Source organism: Tachysurus fulvidraco, chromosome 5, assembly GCF_022655615.1.
Source record: "Tachysurus fulvidraco isolate hzauxx_2018 chromosome 5, HZAU_PFXX_2.0, whole genome shotgun sequence".
NCBI lineage: Eukaryota > Metazoa > Chordata > Actinopteri > Siluriformes > Bagridae > Tachysurus > Tachysurus fulvidraco.
In genome coordinates, this window is record NC_062522.1 from 16016770 (window position 1) to 16032872 (window position 16103).

General features: G+C 39.3%; 1 protein-coding gene across 3 annotated transcripts in view; it reads left to right on the forward strand.

The window, feature by feature from the left end:
• The window catches only part of srgap3 (SLIT-ROBO Rho GTPase activating protein 3), a 108289-nt gene that overhangs the window by 20497 nt on the left and 71689 nt on the right, over positions 1-16103 (forward strand). For all 3 annotated transcript variants that reach the window (XR_007140572.1, XM_027146632.2, XM_027146633.2), the window contains exon 2: positions 13712-13907. Coding sequence is in view for 2 of the 3 variants with exons in the window: in XM_027146632.2 (XP_027002433.1) it covers positions 13712-13907 (196 nt within the window). In the remaining variant the exon portion in view is untranslated. The remainder of the gene's footprint in view (positions 1-13711; positions 13908-16103) is intronic.

Below are 16103 nucleotides of genomic sequence, written 5' to 3' on the forward strand. Positions count from 1 at the left end.
ACCGTCTTTACAGATTTGTACATGTATTTATATTTCACTAATTTGGTAGACACCCTCATCCAGAGAACCTAACATTTTATCTTTGGATACAGTCGAGGATTAAGGGCACTGATCAGGGGTCCAGCAATGGCAGCTTGGTGGACCTGGGATTTAAACTCACAACCTTCCAGATGATATTCCAACACATTAACCACTAGGCTCGCACATCCCCACTGTGTAGAATTGCATTGTCATGCTGGAGCAGGTCTGTGCTCCTTAGTTCCAGTGAAGGGAAATGTCCCGCTACAGAATACAAAGACATTTTATACAGTTGTGTGCTTCCAACTTTGTGGCAACATTTCAAGGTCGAACCAAATATGTGTGATGTGATGATCAGGTGTTCATATAATATTGGCCATGTAGTGTAGTAACATATGTTCAGTATATTCGTTAGGGACCATGCCCCGGAGACTATGAATTAAATAAGCTGGTGTTGGTTATGGTTTGTGTTTACTTGTCTCAGGTCTGCTGCATGCATGCACAGACACAGTAATACCTGTGTTTAACATTTATATTCCCATAATGTTTCTTTAATTCTGATGGTACTGGAGATAACGGCAGCTGATAATTATATCCACAGTGTTGCAAACACAAAGGCATGGCTTTACTATTTAGGCTTATTACGTAGTGCGCATTATGCTGTTTGGGATGCGGGCTTGAATTCTTTATGTGTGCTTATCGACTCACCGCTCACTGCTGAAGAAATGTTCATTTCCAGGTAGGTTTCGAGAGCAACAGATGACACTCCTTAAATGGAGGATCTTTAATATAACTGACTACTCAACCTGTTTGTTTGTTTTTATATATTTTTTATATGTACACATTTATTGACTTTGCCACTACATAGTTTGATACACGCAGATTTAGAGACCATATCACATCGCTGCTGTGTTTGTGGTTGAGAACGCCTCGCTGTCCGCACATCATTCTCTCACTTCTTTACTCGCAGTTTTCCTCAGAGAACACAGCCTGTGTTGCCGTAGAGACAGCGCAGTCTGTGTGGAGACAACGGTGACTGATGGTTTGCTTCCAAACGGGCGTGGCTCTTGTTCCCTGATGGGGGTCATGTAACACACAAACAGATATGCTCATGATGGTCTGGTCGCAGAGGAGGAGAAAAATCAATGCAGCAGACAAAAGGATGGAAATAATGCGCTGCTGAGTGTGTGCGCTTGTGTTCGTGTGTATTGGGTGGTGAGTTAGAGTAAGGGTATGTGCTATTATTTTAAGCAAAGTTCACTAGCTGCTCACACTGGTCTTACACTTGACTTCTGAAAAATCAAGTGTGTGTGTGTGTGTGTGTGAGTGAGTGTGTGTGTGTTTGTGTGTGTGTGTGTGTGTGTGTGTGAGTGTGTGCTATTAAGCTCAGTTAAACACTAGAGCAGACTAGATTACTGCAGTCAGCTTTTCTATTCTTACACACATTAAACACTACTGGGGTAGTGTGAGACACGGATAGATAGAGATGGGAGAGAGAGAGAGAGAGAGAGAGAGAGAGAGAGAGAGAGAGAGAGAGAGAGAGAGAGAGAGAGAGAGAGAGAGATGCTACAGAGTTGTCAAAGCCTGACCACAGTCAACTGCACTTAGATAAATCAATAAAATGTGCTGCCTCAGCTTCTCTCTCATCTTACAGAAGCGAGTGCTTGTCATGCCTCTTTATTTCATTTGAATACTTTGAGCTTTCAAGTTTCCGTTCAGCTCTCATTGCAGTAAAGATAACCGAGCATCCCTTTTATCTGTCTCTGCTGCCAGTTCATATCGGCCATTCTTCTAATTATCTCAGTAACTCTCCAGTGCTTTTATTTCAGTGTAATAGTTCCATTTACTTCCAACAAGCTTTAGTTTGGCTCTGAGAGAAATGACAAAACTAGATAGTGACTCAGAAGGAGCCAGCTGGTGAGTGACGACTTGCTGTTTGTGTCCTAATGCGTTCATCTCCAAACCTCCAGCTTGTCTCAATAAGGCTCTGGAGCTTAAGGGGTCGATGCTACATTTAACAGCGGTGGTTAATGGCTCATAGAGACGATACTCAGGGCTTTAAGAGTTTTTCATAACTATTTCTGTCTATACCTAGCTTACTAGAACAGTTAGTTACCCCAAACCCAAGTGTTTGTTCATTGTCATCTAATATTGGGAGACATTCTTTTCAACCACTAAATTCTGTGTAACAGAGTTAAAAAAGACCTGACTAAGTTTATATCAAACTACATCAGACAGGACATAAAATAAATCATTTGTTTATATCCTCCGGCAGAACGAAACGCCAGTGTACCGGTAAAAAGAGTTAAAAGTCCATTTATATCATTTACTAAAGCAGCAAATAGATCATATAATATAGAACTCTAATGTAGAATTTATGCTTAAATCAGGCCTTAGTGCTGAAATGTGTCTTAAAATATCAGTGCACGGAAGCACCGTTTTATTCTATGACCTCTGTACTAATATGTCAGTGCAACAATATTTTACATTTTCAACATCACATTTTCTGCAGTCATTAAAAAATTCATTAATGAAAGAAACAAACGTTCCTTTTTAGACAGAAACATAATGAGCCCTGCTGAGTTTTTTTGTCTCTCTTATTACCTAAAATACAAAAGGTCCCATCAACTTTTGACTTGGTTAGACAGTTTTTAGATGGGTAATTGCAATAGCTACAATCGTTAGAATTAGCGCTTAGCCATTTTTTAGTTTAATTAACCATACACAATGGCAAGAATGCTTGCACAGAGGAAGTTGAGCAAGACCCTTAAACCTTTCTGCTCTGTGGGTTCGTATCACGTCTGATCCTGAGCTCTGACCCAAACTACCTAACAATCTGGCATATGAAAAGAAAAGATCTTATGGCTGTAACGTACATTATAAACGCTTCCTCTAATTCCACTTTATGCTTTATGGTGAACATCAGAAGAGACACTTGCCCTGAATTTCACATTAAAGTTTATATTGAACACATATTATAAAATACAACAACTTTTTTATTACCCATTATTTTAAAGGTGCAGACACCACATTGTTCCTTCATAATCATCCTGATAGATCCCAAGCAAATCTATTGTCAAATATTAGCAATTATCTAAAGCTTACCAGCTATTGTTTTAGAAGATGAAGCATTGGAATGATGTGGTTGTTCTTTTCTCCTTTGCCTGTTAGTATCTTCTTGATAGCAAAGTTAGAACTTATAATTCATCGGTTCTAATGAGCTAATATATATCTTAAGCATTAGACACGTGAATCCTGTCATTTTTTATCACTATGCATCTTCTGACCATTCTCACCTATGTTTTGGTGACACACTGTATCCGGGCTGCTCTGACAGTTGCATTTGTTATATGAACCTGAGTGCTGTGGCAGTTCTTCAGTAACTAATGGCCATAATGGAGCAAACACGGAGCACCCTGAGTGTATTTTCTCCATAATGGAAGTTTCTGTTTCGCTGCAGCGTCACTGAGAAATTAGGTTATGGAATAGTGATATCACATGACTGCCAGTCAGCACTGGGGACAGTGAGGAACTGATGCCACTTAAAGGATCTTATGACATTTTCTGCAACACTGTTATTTGTAAAGAGAAACACAGATTTACCAAGCATGTAAACATGAATCTGTACTGTAGCTGTAAGATTTTTTGATCGTTTAAGATTTCTGCTTTTATTCTGGGGTAGAGTCATTAGTCTTTTTGCCTCATTTTAAATGTGTATGGATCTGAAACATTGCACCTACTCTATTCTCACTTCCTCTTGCCCGTGGTTTAGAAGGTTGACTAATAGATACACCAGGCCTCGAATTTTTGAACTTAATGAGCAAGCGGTAATGGAGCCTGTGGGGGTTGAACACATTGGGTTTAAGATTAATTGTCTGCAGTGTGCACCGGGTAGTAGCCTTCTGTCCAAACACTGCAAAGCTGCTGCAGTGATGCAGGTACTTGCTTGAGAAAGGAAGAGGGGGGTGGGGGGTGGAGAGGAAGAGGGAGGGAGAGAGAGAGGGAGAGAGAGGGAGAGAGAGAGATGACTGTAATAGTGGTGAGGTTAAGACAGAAAGAGTTTCTTTGACAAAATGATGAGTAATGATGAATAATCTTGTCACTCAGTTGCAGGACACTTTCACCTAGGCCATGAGCTTGTTATTCTATTTATCTCTTTCTTGTTTGAATGTGTGTGTGTGTGTGTGTGTGTGTGTGTGTGTGTGTGTGTGTGTGTGTGTGTGTGTGTGTGTGCTGCTGTGATGGATGTATTCCTGCCTCACTGTACCCAGGATAAGCTCTGGGTCCAACCATGAGCCCAGCTATAAGAGTTAACTGAGAAAGGGTTTGTCCATTAGAAAGAACATTTTTTTTTTCTAAGAATGCTTTTTAACCCAAACCTAGACAATCCAAACATTCATGCAGTCATGTCTTCATGTTCAGTTTTATGACTTCATTGCGCTACACAACACAGTGTAAGGTGTTGGACAACTGATTAGAAGATTGTGAGTTCAAACGCCTGGTCTGCTAAGCTGGCACATCTGGGCCCCTGAACAAGGCCCCTAATAGATGTATGTTGCTCTGTAAATGGGCATCTCTTAAATGTTGTAAGATTATTTACACTGACCATATTTAGACAGAAGATTCGGTCGATTAAAAAAAGCACACATTTTACAGCATACATAATTGCTGTAGTTTAAAAAAAACTGCTTCAGTGAATGAAAGCAGCCTGCTGTTTTTTATTAGTTTCTGACTGCTTCCATTATGTACACTGTACTGAGCACAGGTTATATACTGGATATTCATACATCTTCAGTTCTGATCTGGAGTCTTTTCCAGGAACACTAGGAGTGAGATGGGACTCCATGCCGACTTGGGAGGTAGGAGGAGAACCAGAGACTCCAGAGGAAGCCCACACAGATATTGGGAAAGCATGTGAGACTCCACACGGAGAGTAACTCGAGCTCAGGGATGACGCTTTGTCCCACATGTGATGCAGCGCTACTCGTAATGCTAAATGTTAATGAAAATATATCTCAGCAAGTGAAAAAATCGATTACTTTTTTATAAAGTCTTCACCGTTTTAGGCTTCGATCCACCAAGCTGACTGTTTGCTGTCAGATTCTGTAGTCATCTGGAGTTTGATCATCTGGCACTAATTGGTCTTTACAAACACACATCAAACATCTGAAGATGCAGAATTGGAGTCATAGTATGACAGGAGAAATCATCAGGCCAATTATTCTTTCACAAACTCAGATTAGCAAATGTTAAGTGCTTTCACTCTGTATTTACAAAATTCATTCATTCATTGGTCAGAAATATGTAGAAGGAAAAACAGATTTTTTTTCTAGGTAAGAAATCGCATATCCAATCCATCAGGCTTCTCAACAAACAGAACTGAACTATATCGGACACTCACGCATGCACGCACGCACGCACGCACACACACACGCACGCACGCACACACACACACACACACGCACGCACGCACGCACACACACACACACACACACTCTTCTATACACCTTATCAAACTGCTGCTACTACGTACATTTGAATATGTTTACATTGATCTAGTAGCACGATATACTTTATAATATACATAACACACACTGGTCAGTGCTATTTTGTGTATTTGTCTTGTAGTGTTTTATATTGTCTGCCTGCACTGTCTTTTGTCCCGCACTGTTGCACTAGGTTGCACACGTCACACTTTATGTGGCTAGGAATTAAGTCCTTAGCTCTGTGTTGTTTTAAGTAGCTTTATGTCATGTCATGTAGCACCACGGTCCTGGAGAAACATTGTTTCGTTTCAACCCCAAATGCACGTCATGTTTGATTCACATTTTTCCACTGGCATTTGGGTCATTGGTGAAAGCAACCTTAGATAGGCTTTTGTACATAAGATTCTTTTTTTTTTCCTTTTGATTTTGTGAGTAATTTCCTTTCAGCCAGAACAGAATGTACATGTGTGCCAGCCGTCAGCTGTCATCGCTGTGATGTGTTTGAGTGTGATATTTATGTTGAAAACAGAAGACAACAGAAGGCTTTGGTGGCTGTAATTTCTTGAATGCATGTGTCTGTTATTTCATTTTATTTACTGTTGGATTTTGTTGTTGGGTTGTCGATGGGTGCTGCATCTTTGCAGTAGTTTTGGGTATCAGTGAGATGCAAACAGAAGATAATGAATTGTTAAACAATGCCTCTCTTTGCATAAGACTAGTTGTAAGAAAGAAGGGGCATTTCTCTACATGGTTATGTGCCCGGTTGTTAGTTATACACAATTTTTTTTTTCTTACAGTGAAAATGGCAGATGTAAACACCATCTAAATCAATGAGTCGAACTGTAAACCCGAGAGATGAAATAAATGAAAGAAGTACAACGCATTGTATTGTATGTCTTTCCTTCCTCTGTGAACCATTATGCCGAACGAAGCGAAACCCTGATACGAGATAAGATCTCAGTCTCAGGTGAGATGTACACACACGATGGCCACCATGAATTCTTCCTGCACAATAGACTTGGATGTACACTTTATCTCTGTCTTTCTTATCGCTCCTTATCTTTCCGCCAACTTTATTTCCTGGTCTCTCTTCATTCTCTCCACACCATGCCGATCATTTTTACACGTGAGGTCACGTGACTTCACTTCTTTTACATTTGTTTTTTTTTCTATGCAGTCACATTGATCCCATGTCCGGACGTCGATGAGACGTCATGTCATAGACGTATTCACAGCAGGAGGCAAGGAAGCTGTGTAGAATATGCTCTGTTGTCTCGAGGTTAACGTAGAGCACTTCCTTATCTCCGTCGATCCTATCTGAATTTAGATAAACACTAATGAGCTTGCAATAGTCCTGGGAATTGATTAATCATAGGAGCAGGAGCACTACTCCTGTTTATTGATTGATAGAGGAAATAATTGAGAAATTACCATCTCATTTCAATCCTTGTTCCAAAAGTGTGCAGGAAAAAAATTAAATAAATAAAAAAAGAGTGACCTTGTCCAGCGCTGCCATCTGGGAGCCTATCATCCTACCAGTGTGATTAGTCTGCAGTTTGATCATTTTACATTCCCTTCTGCTTTTATTCTGCATTCATTAAACATGCTCTTTTTGTCGCGTGTACAGGTTCATTATCGTGTAGGACACTTTGAGGCCACTGATACAAAGTAAGCCTCAGATCACATATGACCAGCTATCAACATCTTAGATGCAAAGTAGTAGTGATAAAAGATAACTTTAGTGTCTCTCTGTCTGTACTGTAAAATATAGACTGACACACAGTTTTATAATGAATCAAACTGCAATAAAATGCATAATAACTTTACATACACTGATGTTTCTATTGCTGTTGTTGTATGAAGTCTTTAAACCAAATCTGAGAGCAGATACAGGCCTGAAGCGACAGATGGGTGTCGGTTGTCAGGGTGGATTTGGCGTAATTTCCTAGTCTAATTCACTCATGTATTTTAAACTGTGAACTCTGACTCAGGCAACATGTGAACTTCAGAGCCGGCCAAATGAAAGCAATGATGCATCAATGAATATGTTTATTTCTTTACTTAAGACTTTAGGACTAAACTATTAACTTTATCAAATATGTACAACAGAAATTGTATTAAACACGCTTCCATCGCATCTCTGATGTTTAGTTATTATCTCATATGTTGGTCACAGTAGCTGGCAAAAGGCTGGCAGTATTCACTCAGCCTATACACTATAATCGATCTGCATATTTGATTTGAAGCAGGTTTTCAGGTACTCAGTGCTAAGAGTAATCCCACTAGTGCATGGGTTTGAGTCCCTGCCTAGGAATCGAGCCTGGGCTATTGAAGCGAGAGCACAGGATCCTGTATATATATATATATATATATATATATATATATATATATATATATATATATATATATATATATATATATACATACACACACACACACACACACACAAAATTATATGACAGTATAAATTACTACGTACTACGGCGGCATTTGTTCCATTTAAAGATGTCATTCCTGTTAATAATAATCATAAGAAATTGAGCAGAATACAGTGCTACTAAACCCCGAAATGTGGTTAAACACACTTCAGGACATGCAGCAAAGCAGAAAGCATTAATATCTGATCTCAACTCTAAAATCCCTTCCTCCACTTCATCTGCTCAAAGCAGTATGATTAGATCATTGTTCTCAGGGGACCATTGACCGCTGTCTAGACACATCATCTCCTTCCAGAAAAGGTAAAAGACCTCTAGAGAGTTGGTGTAGAACAGGCAGGTGAAGAAAGGCATCTGAGGTTACACTGGGATGGAAATCACCACGTATCAGCTTAAGGATGCAAAATGAGAGCTTAGAATTTACTTTTTTCTTATTTTTCGGTGCGGAGAAAAAAATGGAAGGAAAAATTATGTCAAAATAATCACTGAACACAAAGAATGAATTAACATGTGCAACATTGCGTTCTGATTTATAAGAGATAAACAATCACATTTCTCCATTAGGACTTCCTAAAACTTTTGGAGTTTAAATGGAGATCATGATTTTTTTTATGTGACTGTCAACCCTTGCAAATTTTTTATGGAATATTTATAGACATTAAAAATTTTATTCATGTCTCGTTTTTTACCATAATGGACAGGGTAAATTTGGACGTTTTTATTGTGTTAGTGTAGCAGGTCAGGTCAAGTGATCCCACGTGAGGTCACAACCAGGACACCTGACCATCACTTCTATGTGTACTTATTGAACATCTCAACTTAGCTGTTTTTATAACCTCCACTCTTCTGAAAAAGATTTCCACCAGATTCTGGAGCATTTGTGTTCATTCAGCCACAAGAGCATTACTGAAGTCAGTACAGATTTTGGGTGAAGAATGCGGTTATTATTCCAGTTCATTCCAAAGATGTTCAGTGGAGTTGAGTCCGTCATCACTCATCCACTTCAGCCTTAATAACTCATATTGTTATGGATCTCACTTTGTCATGCTGGAACGGATCCGGGAAGGAAAAGTTTCTACAGCATACTGTAGAAAATTTAGAAGACATTCTATACACTTGTGTGCTTCCAACTTTGTAGCATCAGTTTGGAGAAAAACAACATAGAGGTGTGAAAGACAGATGTCAAGAAATGTCAAGAAATCTGCATAAAATACCAGTTGTTCTAGCTCCTTATGAACCCGAACCCATCATCTTCTGTGCTGCTGCTGGTCCCCGGTTCTGCTAATGGCTGTGATGAATAATCTTGTTTAGACTTTACAAAACAAAACTCATGAGCAAAAGATATGTGGCATGGACGAGCATTCTAAAGGCTTCTTAGCTGCCAAAGAGCGCACTGGAGTGATACAGTATGCAGGACACGTTGTGGATCTGAATGATGCTGTCTGCACCCCTATATCTCTGAACTGCGTCTGCTAACAAAAGGGCGTCGATCAGAATTTCTGCGGGAGGTACACATGGTATAATTGCAGCTTTGCTTAATCACACCACAGTATGAGGTGGAAATTCCCTAAATTAAAGGTTAAGCTTATGGACTATGTCTAATTAAACACGCTTTTATGTATTTTTGGCCTTTTGGCTCCACCTTCTTCCGTTGCACTATATACAGGAGTCATGTCTTATTCATAAGCATATATATGCCAAGAGAACAGGGAATCCTTTCATTAGAATTAGATGAAGTCTGTTTTGTAATATAAAAGAGTTTATTATATTATGAATTTCTCATATAGTAGTGGCTCAAGCAGTTAAGGCTCTGGGTGGTTGATTGGAGGATCAGAATTCAACTCCAGCACCATCAAGCTGCCACTATTGGGCCCTTGAGCAAGGCCCTTAACCCTCTCTGCTGTAGAAGTGCTGTATCATGGCTGACCCTGCGCTGTGACCCCAACTTCCAAATTTCGGGATATGCGAAGAAGGAATTTCACTGTGCTGTATTGTATACATGACAAAATAAAGGCTTCTGTTATGTTTTTGATTTCAGTTATTTCCTTTCTGTTCATCGCCTGTAGTACTTAACAATACTGTTAGAGTGTAATATAATACAACTTTTTTGTAGTTCTGTGTCTAAAGCATTTGTGTATTTGTGGATTCTGAAACTCACAGTACTCTATCTTTTTTTTTTTCTTTTTCTAAAAAAAACTAGAACCGCTATGAGTTCCAGGCACGAAATGGAGTGACTGTAGTGTGCATAGGATCCTCTGTGCTGAATAACTCTCTGATTGCTCATGCACATGCTCTCTGCAAGACATTCAGGGCTCACTTACAACGTGACCTAATTTTCTGCAACCCGCCCGCGAGTTCTCGTGCTGCTGGCGGTTTTGAAGTCGTCTCTTTATAAGAGCATTTTCAAAGTCCTGCCTGCCATTCATGCGAAACTATGTCAGACGGTTCAGGGGCGTTCCTCTTGGCTCTATTGTTTTGTCATTACATAGAACAGTGAAAGAAATGGTGAGCTAAAGAGTAAAAAAAAAAAAAAATAGATGAAACGTACAAGAAGTTTTGGAATGTGGAATAGAATGACATCTCCAGAGCTGGAAAGGATTCGGGCTTTTTTTTATGTGTGGTATCTGAAAAGGGGCCAAATGTGTGTACGTTCCAAAGGCTTTAGCTCTGTGCATCTAAAGGAATGGGCTAGGTTTCAGTGGTTAACCTAAGATTGAGGAGTGCTACATAAGCAATGGCTAGCCAGCACAAAGAAATAAAAAACACTCTTCTCTCTCAGCTTTAAGGTCGTTTTTACCTTTGAACAAAATTTCTAGTCCCCCCTCATCACAGATAGCACTCTTTAGTGTAGTGTTTGCTGGTTTGAAAAGTCCAGTTGTATGAAGTTTGTGAGCTTTTTTGTATTTGCCTGGACTTTTTTGCTTTAACGTGTTCTTTTCTTCATCTTTCTTCAAGTCATAATAATAGACAGACAATCTTTCTACAGTTGTCCTTTGTTTCATGTTTTTTTGCCAATGTATTAATTAATCATTTACAGTGCAGGATAAAGATAAACAAAAATGCTAAAGAATGTCTAAAGTTTGAACAACATCCTCTTGGATAATGTTCTGTGAACGGATTGAGGTCGAATATTTTTGCTCAGTTTTGGAAATACTAGTACACACCAACGCTAAAATTTCAACCAAGCTGAAAATCATTTTATCAGGCGAAATGTGTTTCTCGTGGACCTATGAGAATATGACAGTAAAGGTTGACCGGTTTGAAGAATTCTGAAGGCAGGAAGATCTTCATGACCTTCATTCTGAGCAGAGAGTCTCAGTAAAGGTAGTGTACGAGCGCACTTTCTAATCTCATACGCTTCGTGTGAGTTCCTTAGGGAAGAGTTGAATGTCAATCACACATGCAGCCAGTTGAGGAAGAGGATGTACAGTGATGTGCTGTACAGCACAACAGAATAAGTACCTTGCTGTAGCTGACTTTTTGGTTTTAACCTTCCCGGGTCAGTGTGGTGGTGCAGCAGGTAGTGTATATGTGTGGAGATGTGTATATTCTCTGTGTCCCTGACGTGGGCTTCCTCCTGTTCCTCTAAAGTATCCTTCCACTCTCAGCAGTGACTATACAGTAGCTACTCTAAATGTGTATAAATAGTGTCTTACTATGACATCCGAGGTCCTGCCTCAGCCCAGTGGATAGGCTCCAGCTCCACCATGACCCTGATTAGGACAAAGCAGTTTCTAAAGATGAATGAATAAAGAAATTTCTTTCACAATATGCTCTAAAGGACGGCCTCATTTATCTTGCTTGGTGCATCTAACTCATTTTGCCCTGGCCTTAGAAGTAGAAGAATGAAAAGCTGTTGTGCTTCTTGAAGCTGGATTACAAAGCCACTTTAAAACGAGTCACGAAAGAATGCATTCTTTGACAGCAGCTACAAGGACACGACTCACTGTAATAGAATGTCCCGATGTTAGCTTTCCCTGTGGCCTTGTTATTCTTGAATAATAAAACAGAGCTGCACATTATAGCTTTATTGAATGTTGGTCATCGAGGCGTAACTGTATTGTACTGTTTGTTTGCGGGCATCATGGCAAGTCTCTGTCTACTGTGATTAGGGTTTCTGTATGTAGGCGGCTTGATACATTTATAACATAGGAAATAAATAAATAAATTAATAAATAAATAACACATTACAGGCTAATATTTATTTGTGAGGCATCTGGGGCAGTGCTTAATCAGCCTAAAGGACAATTATACATAATGAATTAGGAACTCTGCTCATTTTGTTGTGACAAGCTGTAGCAACAAAATAGCTTCAAACTATGAATAAAAAAAAAGTCACACACCAATAACTAACGTTTAATTTGTTTTGCCTGTATAAAAGCTTTATAACGGTAAGCTTTATATCTTCTATAGTATACTATCTAGTATAACAGCAGGAGTATACAGTACGATTGGGGGAAATCTCTCGCTAGCACGGATGCCTCGTTCATACATTTATCTTAAACGTAGCTTCTATAAAATATTCAACTGAAAGAGAAATATTGTTTCGATTCATAATTCGAAATCGGTATTCAACAGCAAGCACTCCACTGACTTCTCTACCTCCGACCTACAGACATGCAGAAAACCAATGATAAGTAAAGCTCAGAAATGTACAAAGTGTCGAGCTGTTTAATTTCAAAAATGTGCAACAATTCCAGCTGTATTACACTACTGAGATTGTTGGCTGGGTTTGAGTTTAAAACCTAGTGTATTGACCCAAGCTGAAGAAACAGCTGCTTCTTCTCTGTTTTATTCTTTCTTATATATCCGTACTGCCATACTAATGACTGTTTGTGATAATCACATGACTGTGGACTTGGAAGAAAATGAAAGAAAAAGGTTGAACCTTCAAGCATTTTTAATAGAAATCATTAGTGATGCCTAAGTGTAGTGTAGCGGCTCTCAGCTGATGAAGCAAAAACAAAAAGCACCATCAGCACCTGATCACAATGAATTGTTATCAAGTAATAGTCAGTGTTCCTTCAGCCAATACTCAATGGATTGAAAAATACCACCTGCTGGGGAGCTGCTGCCAGATGACATTGTTCTTAGCAAGAACCGCCATGAACGCTGTACATTTGAAGCTTCTTATCCGGGTTTAAGATATATATATATATGTAGTATAAGTTTAAATATATTACAAAATATATCAGGATTGTGTATCAATGAACCCTACGTGTGGGAATTTCAAGCCATTGAAGAAGACGGTCAAGCTGCTGATCCCACCGTAGCTGTGTAGACACGATGCTGCTTGTAATTCACATTCAAAACTGGCCATATATAAGATTTTTATACATAGCACCAGGTTGGATAAATGAAATCACTATTAACTTCCAGTGTGATGCCCGGTCTCATGTTTTGGTTGCCTGGAAACTGACTGACTTAAAATTCACAGCTAACATACTTTCAGGAAGTTACTTCATGAAATACAGCCAAAGAGAAACAAATGAGATTAAGAATGCTTCATGATGGGATGAGTGTCACGTTCTTTATCGTTTCCTGATGTAGTTTTGGTGTTTGTGACCTTGGTAATAGTGAGCTGTGCTGTTCTCCCATCAAACAAGCGATGTGTCCACCTCTGCTGTAATAGAAAGAATTTTATCAGCATGGAAATTATTTTTCTTTTTTCATATCCTAGCTTGAGCACAGTGCTCTCTGCAGTGTTCTGAATGGTCTGAGAGATGATCGTGTTTTCTGATGTGCTCTTGATTTTGTCTGTGTGTGTGTTAGAGATCCGTAATCAGCTGGTGGAGCAGTTTAAGTGTCTGGAGCAGCAGTCGGAATCTCGGATCCAGCTGCTGCAGGACCTGCAGGAGTTTTTCCGCCGCAAAGCCGAGATTCAGCTGGAGTATTCGCGTAGTCTGGAGAAACTAGCCGAGAGGTTCTCGTCCAAGATTCGCTCCTCCAGAGAACACCAGCAGTTCAAGTAAGCCGAGTGGCATTGTGTGTGTGGTGTGTGTGTTTGTGTATCTGTGTGTGGTGTGTGTGTGTGTGTATTTGTGTATCTGTGTGTGTGGTGTGTGTGTGTGTCTGTGTGTATTTGTGTATCTGTGTGTGTGTGTGTGTGTGTGTGTGTGTGTGTGTGTGTGTGTGTGTGTGTGTGTGTGTGTGTGTGTGTGTGTGTGTCTGTGTGTATTTGTGTATCTGTGTGTGTGTTTGTGCATCTGTGTGTGTGTGTGTGTTTGTGTATCTGTGTGTGTGTGTATCTGTGTGTGTGTGTGTGTGTGTGTGTGTGTGTGTGTGTGTGTATCTGTGTGTGTGTGTGTGTGTGTGTGTGTGTGTGTAGCTGTTGTTAATCTTGCTTTTTTTTATTTTGTTCTTGCATGTATTTGTGTTAGTAATGAACTGAAATGAGAACATTTGGTTTCATCATGGATTTTGAATCTTTATTTCCAGTTCTTTGCTTTCTTTTATTTGTTTTTATATCATTGTAATAATAATAATAATAATAATAATAATAATAATAATAATAATAATAATAAAATCCTTCTTTCATTTTAGCTTCATTTTAATAGAACTGTATGGCAAAGAAAATTTAAAGTCTTTAACCCATAAACTGCATTCTGCAAATTCAGTAGAAAGTTTATTGAATAATTTATTAGTAGTTTTTTATTTAAACCATTCGGTGAGACTGTTATTAGCAGTGCTTTTGTCTAATCTGTGTTTACCGGGAAAAAGTGTAGCAGTGATGATATTTATAGATGTTTATCACAGTTTGTTTAGTGTGAATATACCCTGCAATCAGACCTAATGCTCGTGATATTAAAAATAATCTATTTCTAAGGTACATTTTATTTTGAGTGTTTTATTGTACTTGCTCAGTAACTGTCACTACTGACTGATGCGTTGTTCCAAATATTGTACAGGGAAAGACGACACTACAGCAATCGGAGCACAGCTTCAGTTTCATACACAGGAGTCCTTTAAACCGGTTTATAGTTTAAGCATGAAGCACAGCTGCTCTTGGGACAGCTGCAGGTACACTGTGAATAAAATAACACTGTAAATAAATCAGTGCTATATGCTATATATGCTATAGCTGTAGCCATAGCCATTCTAGTCAATAAGCACCAAGTCTAACACAAAGGAAGAATGGAACATTTCATAATGTTTAGTGAAACGAAAATATTGTGCTTTATTCCTCTGAAGATACAGGAATTATTTTAGATTCATGGAAAAATGGCTAATAAAAATATGCTTTGAATATATTGAAATTGTCTGTATCCAGTGTTAAACATTGTGTTATACAGATTAGGTTTTTTTGAGTAGACTGAGACCTACAGTATAGTAGTTGATGTTGGATGAGGAGGTCTTGGGTTTAGTCCACATTCCAATGCAACCCAGAGGTGTTCAGTGGGGTTGAGGTCAGAGCTCTGTGCAGACCACTTCCAGTTCTTCCACCCTTGCAAACTCAAACCCAGGCGTGGTCTTATGTGGGTCTTTCCCAAACTAAGTAGAAAGCGGATGCCTTTGTTCCAGCATGACCAATGCCCATGTTCAAAAAGTCAGGTCCTTGAAGATATGGTTTCCCAAGGCTGGAGTGGAAGACCTGGAAGTGGTCTGCACAGAATTCCTGACCTCAACTCCACCAAACACCTATTTCTTGAATTGGAATGTGGACTAAACCTAAGGCCTCCTCATCCAACATCAGTGCCTGACCTCACTAACACTTCTGTGGCTGAATGAGCAGAAACCCTTACAGCCATCCTCAGAAATCTAGAGGGAAGCCCAGAAAAGTCGAGGCTATTGTGATAAAACAGGGACTAAATCTGGAATGGGATGTTCATCAAGCATATGAGTGTTATGGTCAGTTGTCCACAAACCCACTGATGGGATTCTTTACCTACAGTACATGAAGAACAGCTCGTTTTTTGTACTTTGAGGTACTCACTAAAATAGAGAGAAGAAACCCTCGCTGTCCATTTTCATACGTTCATATGTTGTTGTTGAGGAGTAAGGTCAGAGTAGAATGTCCAGTCTAGTTGGAACTGACAGGACATTATCTTAAACCAGCATTTTTTTTTTTTTTTACAACCGTGGTGAGCAGAAAAGCATCTCAGAATGCGCTACATATAGAACTCGCACTGCTATAGGTGTACAGTAAATGTGTGTGTGTGCAAGG